Raw genomic sequence first — 7,018 nt, forward strand, 5'->3', positions numbered from 1 at the left:
TATCAGTCCAGCCAGGCACTGATACCTACCTACCTGCTGAGGAGTAGGACTCAGTCCAGCCAGGCACTGATACCTACCTACCTGGTGAGGAGTAGGTATCAGTCCAGCCAGGCACTGATACCTACCTACCTGCTGAGGAGTAGGTATCAGTCCAGCCAGGCACTGATACCTACCTACCTGCTGAGGAGTAGGTCTCAGTCCAGCCAGGCACTGATACCTACCTACCTGCTGAGGAGTAGGTATCAGTCCAGCCAGGCACTGATACCTACCTGCTGAGGAGTAGGTATCAGTCCAGCCAGGCACTGATACCTACCTACCTGCTGAGGAGTAGGTCTCAGTCCAGCCAGGCACTGATACCTACCTGCTGAGGAGTAGGTCTCAGTCCAGCCAGGCACTGATACCTACCTGCTGAGGAGTAGGACTCAGTCCAGCCAGGCACTGATACCTACCTACCTGCTGAGGAGTAGGACTCAGTCCAGCCAGGCACTGATACCTACCTACCTGCTGAGGAGTAGGACTCAGTCCAGCCAGGCACTGATACCTACCTACCTGCTGAGGAGTAGGACTCAGTCCAGCCAGGCACTGATACCTACCTGGTGAGGAGTAGGTATCAGTCCAGCCAGGCACTGATACCTACCTACCTGCTGAGGAGTAGGTATCAGTCCAGCCAGGCACTGATACCTACCTACCTGCTGAGGAGTAGGTATCAGTCCAGCCAGGCACTGATACCTACCTACCTGCTGAGGAGTAGGACTCAGTCCAGCCAGGCACTGATACCTACCTACCTGCTGAGGAGTAGGTATCAGTCCAGCCAGGCACTGATACCTACCTACCTGCTGAGGAGTAGGTCTCAGTCCAGCCAGGCACTGATACCTACCTACCTGCTGAGGAGTAGGTCTCAGTCCAGCCAGGCACTGATACCTACCTACCTGCTGAGGAGTAGGTATCAGTCCAGCCAGGCACTGATACCTACCTACCTGCTGAGGAGTAGGTCTCAGTCCAGCCAGGCACTGATACCTACCTACCTGCTGAGGAGTAGGTCTCAGTCCAGCCAGGCACTGATACCTACCTACCTGCTGAGGAGTAGGTATCAGTCCAGCCAGGCACTGATACCTACCTACCTGCTGAGGAGTAGGTCTCAGTCCAGCCAGGCACTGATACCTACCTACCTGCTGAGGAGTAGGTCTCAGTCCAGCCAGGCACTGATACCTACCTACCTGCTGAGGAGTAGGTATCAGTCCAGCCAGGCACTGATACCTACCTACCTGCTGAGGAGTAGGTCTCAGTCCAGCCAGGCACTGATACCTACCTACCTGCTGAGGAGTAGGTCTCAGTCCAGCCAGGCACTGATACCTACCTACCTGCTGAGGAGTAGGTCTCAGTCCAGCCAGGCACTGATACCTACCTACCTGCTGAGGAGTAGGTCTCAGTCCAGCCAGGCACTGATACCTACCTACCTGCTGAGGAGTAGGTCTCAGTCCAGCCAGGCACTGATACCTACCTGCTGAGGAGTAGGTCTCAGTCCAGCCAGGCACTGATACCTACCTACCTGCTGAGGAGTAGGTCTCAGTCCAGCCAGGCACTGATACCTACCTGCTGAGGAGTAGGTCTCAGTCCAGCCAGGCACTGATACCTACCTACCTGCTGAGGAGTAGGTCTCAGTCCAGCCAGGCACTGATACCTACCTGGTGAGGAGTAGGTCTCAGTCCAGCCAGGCACTGATACCTACCTACCTGGTGAGGAGTAGGTATCAGTCCAGCCAGGCACTGATACCTACCTACCTGCTGAGGAGTAGGTCTCAGTCCAGCCAGGCACTGATACCTACCTACCTGCTGAGGAGTAGGTATCAGTCCAGCCAGGCACTGATACCTACCTGCTGAGGAGTAGGACTCATGTGTGAACACCTTGTGCCTCCTCAGGTGTGAGAGCCGTGTGGGAGGAGCCATACGCACTGGGCCACACAGACAGATCGGCCTGCATTCACACACCACTAAGCAGGTATCCACACTAACACACTGCTCACTGTCAGGTCCACACTAACACACTGCTCACTGTCAGGTCCACACTAACACACTGCTGCTCACTGTCAGGTCCACACTAACACACTGCTCACTGTCAGGTCCACACTAACACACTGCTGCTCACTGTCAGGTCCACACTAACACACTGCTCACTGTCAGGTCCACACTAACACACTGCTCACTGTCAGGTCCACACTAACACACTGCTCACTGTCAGGTCCACACTAACACACTGCTCACTGTCAGGTCCACACTAACACACTGCTCACTGTCAGGTCCACACTAACACACTGCTCACTGTCAGGTCCACACTAACACACTGCTCACTGTCAGGTCCACACTAACACACTGCTCACTGTCAGGTCCACACTAACACACTGCTGCTCACTGTCAGGTCCACACTAACACACTGCTCACTGTCAGGTCCACACTAACACACTGCTGCTCACTGTCAGGTCCACACTAACACACTGCTCACTGTCAGGTCCACACTAACACACTGCTGCTCACTGTCAGGTCCACACTAACACACTGCTCACTGTCAGGTCCACACTAACACACTGCTGCTCACTGTCAGGTCCACACTAACACACTGCTCACTGTCAGGTCCACACTAACACACTGCTCACTGTCAGGTCCACACTAACGCACTGCTCACTGTCAGGTCCACACTAACACACTGCTGCTCACTGTCAGGTCCACACTAACACACTGCTCACTGTCAGGTCCACACTAACACACTGCTGCTCACTGTCAGGTCCACACTAACACACTGCTGCTCACTGTCAGGTCCACAATAACACACTGCTCACTGTCAGGTCCACACTAACACACTGCTCACTGTCAGGTCCACACTAACACACTGCTGCTCACTGTCAGGTCCACACTAACGCACTGCTCACTGTCAGGTCCACACTAACACACTGCTGCTCACTGTCAGGTCCACACTAACACACTGCTCACTGTCAGGTCCACACTAACACACTGCTCACTGTCAGGTCCACACTAACACACTGCTGCTCACTGTCAGGTCCACAATAACACACTGCTCACTGTCAGGTCCACACTAACACACTGCTGCTCACTGTCAGGTCCACACTAACACACTGCTCACTGTCAGGTCCACACTAACACACTGCTGCTCACTGTCAGGTCCACACTAACACACTGCTGCTCACTGTCAGGTCCACACTAACACACTGCTCACTGTATCTTTAGTAGGGCAGGTCTGGACTTTACGGAGGCGACCTGCCACAGTAGAAGGGGAAACACTGGTTGGACATAATGCTGAATCATGTGTGCTGACTGAAACACAAAACGTGTTTGTATGACAGCAGAGACGTGCTGTGATATATGAGGTTAAAAAGAACATCGCATTTGGTCTTTGCAAACGGACGTCATCTAGCTTACGTGTTTATTTTCATAATCCGATCTGTTCAGACCTGGTATTTAAAAGGCTGAGATCGGAGCTTGGGCAATCCGACCATAAAGTAAAGCTTTTCATTGTGACAGATTTCTTTTCCTGCATTTTTGGCTGATGTCTTCCTGCCATCTGACGCTTCTCATCATACAGCTCTTCATCTCCCACTCCCCATTGTTCTTCTAGGTCCCAGGCTATCTGGCTTCCACCGCTGTCTGCATCCAAGATGGGCCACACCTGTAGCCAGACCTCCACAGGGCCCAGAGAGGTGGACCAGGACCACGAAGCCCGTGGTGTTCAGGAGGAGATGGAGGCGCGGTGCCCGGCGGGAGGCAAAGCTGTGTGTGACCTGGAGAAGGACAGAGCCAGGAGAGGCTGGTCGTGGACTGTGGGAGAGAACTGCTACACAGCCCTCTGGGTGAAGCACAAGCAGGAGTACAGGAGCACCCGGCCCTGGTGACGTGACGGGGACTCCAGTGTCGTCACGATAACCAGAACTTTGATACGTCAGGACCTCTGCAAAAGAACACTAGCTTCAATCCTCTCCAATTAACTAGCTTACTGTGATTAAATGTGACTCTTATTTGTGTCAACAGGCCAATTATGTAAGCAGTGCCAGACATCTGTCGCTGTTGTTTTTGGTTTTGTCTACACTTTGGTCTGAGCCATAATGAAAAGGTTTACTTTATTGTGCTTTTGTATTTGCTTGGTTAAGGTTCACACTGCTCAATTACAGGTGAACAAGGGCTTGTAAACAAAGGTCACATGGGCACATGCAGAGTATGACAGGAAGCTGTCAGGTGACAGGAAGCTGTCAGGTGTTTTCAGGTGTTTTGGTGGCACCAGAGTTCAAGTGGCATTGTTCTCGCCAGTGTTAATTTTGACAGTAAATTTCCATTTCATTTTAGTTCATCGTCTTTTGGCTAAAATGCCATTTCATTTGAGTCATATTTCAGTCATCTGAAATGTTTAGTTTTAGTCTCGTTTTAGTTGACTATAAGATTGTAGTAATCGACAAAATCTATGAAGAAAATGTCGATAGATTTCCTCGTAGATTTTGTCATGATAACTTTGTTTTTATTTAGTTAACGTCTAGTTTTTGTCGGTGATTTTTGTTTTGTTTTAGTCTAGTTTTAGTTAGTCAACGGAATTCACACTGGTTCACACCTGGCAATATGAACCAAACTTACAGCAAATGCTTCTGAATTTGAATAAACGGCTCCATACTTGCTTGGTGTGAATGCACCCTTAGAACTATCCAAGTCCAAATATTTAACTTGCCTCCATCTTGGCTGGACTGAGAGCTCCGCCCCCTTCATTCACTGAAGGAGGAGAGAGCAGGCTGGACTGAGAGCTCCGCCCCCTTCATTCACTGAAGGAGGAGAGAGCAATAATGACAGTCGTGCTGAATCCAAATGTCCACCCTCTGGACTTCAGATGTACTTACCATGAGGTTATATAAGCAGCTTTATTAATATACAAGATAATAGACTATACACATGTCACACGTGTTTGTAAATAAGGACCGGACTATGATTAAATAAATCTGCTATTTCTTATCACCCGCAATGTCTGAGTCTGCAAGTGTGGTGAAGTCTGGACATTTGGATTCAGCCTAATATAGTGACAGTAATGGTGACACAACATGGCAAAACTGCTCCAAAATGACATCATTATGACATCATTTGGACCTGGAGGTTCTGTGAATAAACAGGGAGCTCTTGGTCCAGGCAAGATGGAGGGAAGTGAAACATGGTTTCACTTCCTCCCTCCCTCTGTGCCTGTTTACAGGAAGTCAAATCCTGGTTCACCTCCAATTTTCTCAAACTCAACAGTGACAAAACAGAGGTAGTCCTCATTGGTTCCAAGTCCACACTCTCCAAGCAACCCAGTTTCACCCTCACCATAGACAACTCCCTGGTCTCCCCCTCCCCTCAGGTCAAGAGTCTGGGTGTCGTCCTCGACAGCACCCTATCATTCCATACCCACATCAACAACACCATCCGGTCCGCCTACTTCCACCTTCGCAACATCAACCGCCTCCGCCCTTCACTCACTCCCAACAGCGCCACAATCCTGGTCCACTCCCTTGTCACCTCCCGCCTGGATTACTGCAACTCCCTTCTTTTTGGTCTCCCCCACAAACTCCTCCATAAGCTCCAACTGGTCCAGAATGCTGCTGCCCGTATAATCACCAGAACCCCTGTCATCAGTCACATCACCCCCGTTCTACACCAACTCCACTGGCTCCCCATCAAACTACGCATAGACTACAAAATCCTGCGCCATACATTCAAGGCCATCCACAACCTCGCCCTCCCCATACCTGTCCGACCTCCTCCACCTCAACATCCCCACCCGGTCCCTCAGGTCTGCCTCCTCCATCAACCTCACTGTCCCCCCTGCCCGTCTGTCCACCATGGGGGCAAGAGCATTCAGCCTCTCTGCCCCTCGCCTCTGGAACTCCCTCCCCCCCCGACATCAGGAACATCGACGCCATCAACTCATTCAAAACAAACCTCAAAACACACCTGTTTAGGCAGGCGTATGTCTGAGACACTTTTCCCGTTGGTTGCTCTGCTGCAAGCTCTGTGCTTTTTCTGTCATGTAATTTAACTGTTTTGATTGTAATTTTGTAACTGTTTTTACTTGTTGTACGGCGACCTTGAGTGCCGTGAAAGGCACCTTATAAAATAAATGTATTATTATTATTATGGTTATTTTGCATACTATAGCCTACAGAACTACAGTATCTATTTGGCCCAAGCTGGTGGAACTTGCTGTGCTGAGTTGGACTCAGCTGGCTGATGACAGAGGGATGTAATGGCCGGCCTGGTGCAGAATGACAGGAATGTAAGTGCTGGCTGTTGAGTTAACTGGACGCTCTTGTAAACCATTTGATCTGCCATCTTCTGTAAACAGACCTTTGCTGGAGGGAGGCGAGCGCTGTTCACCCTTTTAGACCCTGAAACTGATACCCTTTTAGACGAGTGAGAATATTTGGAGGTCAAGAGTTTGACCTCAGTGCCACAGTGGGGACCCTGAAAGACTAGTGCATTTTGTAACGTTTTGGTAACACTTTATAATAACGTTCAGTCATAAGTGATTTATAAGCCTTTAGTTAATGAACTAACCATTTACAAAACATGAATATACATTTGTAGATGATTAATAAAATGCTATGTTAACATGTTTTTAATAGCCAGTGTTTATTATACATGAATTTGGGGTCCTATTGCCGCAGCGTTTCTCTCCCTCTCTCCCTGCTTGCTTGTAGACTAGGACGGCTTTGAGTCTTTTCTCTTTCCCCCCCCCACGAGAACGATACACCGGGTCATACCAAAATGATTGGCCAGGAGGGTTTGTTGTTGGGTATAGTTGCTGAATTCCAAAATGCAAAAATAAATAGATAAAATATTAAATATATATTTGATCCATTCAAATTTGTATGACCCTTCTCTGGACTCAAATTAATAAGTGTACCCTCCCTGAGTTTTTTTTTTTAAAGCATCACCCTCGCCTATTTTCCTCCAGTGACCCCTTCCATAAATAATGAACGGTCCCGAAGGACAATGCA

The 7,018-nt window shown here is 49.5% G+C and overlaps 1 protein-coding gene across 1 annotated transcript in view; it reads left to right on the forward strand.

The window, feature by feature from the left end:
- LOC310785266 (alpha-tubulin N-acetyltransferase 1-like) overlaps window positions 1-6,209 on the forward strand; it is a 34,596-nt gene extending 28,387 nt beyond the window's left edge. The window contains exons 11-12 of the mRNA XM_083646283.1: window positions 1,920-1,998; window positions 3,628-6,209. Of these exons, the coding sequence (XP_083502409.1) occupies window positions 1,920-1,998; window positions 3,628-3,901 (353 nt within the window). The 3' untranslated portion in view covers window positions 3,902-6,209. The remainder of the gene's footprint in view (window positions 1-1,919; window positions 1,999-3,627) is intronic.
- Window positions 6,210-7,018: the final 809 nt, after the last annotated feature.

This window comes from Poromitra crassiceps, assembly GCF_964638095.1.
Source record: "Poromitra crassiceps genome assembly, chromosome: 11".
Lineage (NCBI taxonomy): Eukaryota > Metazoa > Chordata > Actinopteri > Beryciformes > Melamphaidae > Poromitra > Poromitra crassiceps.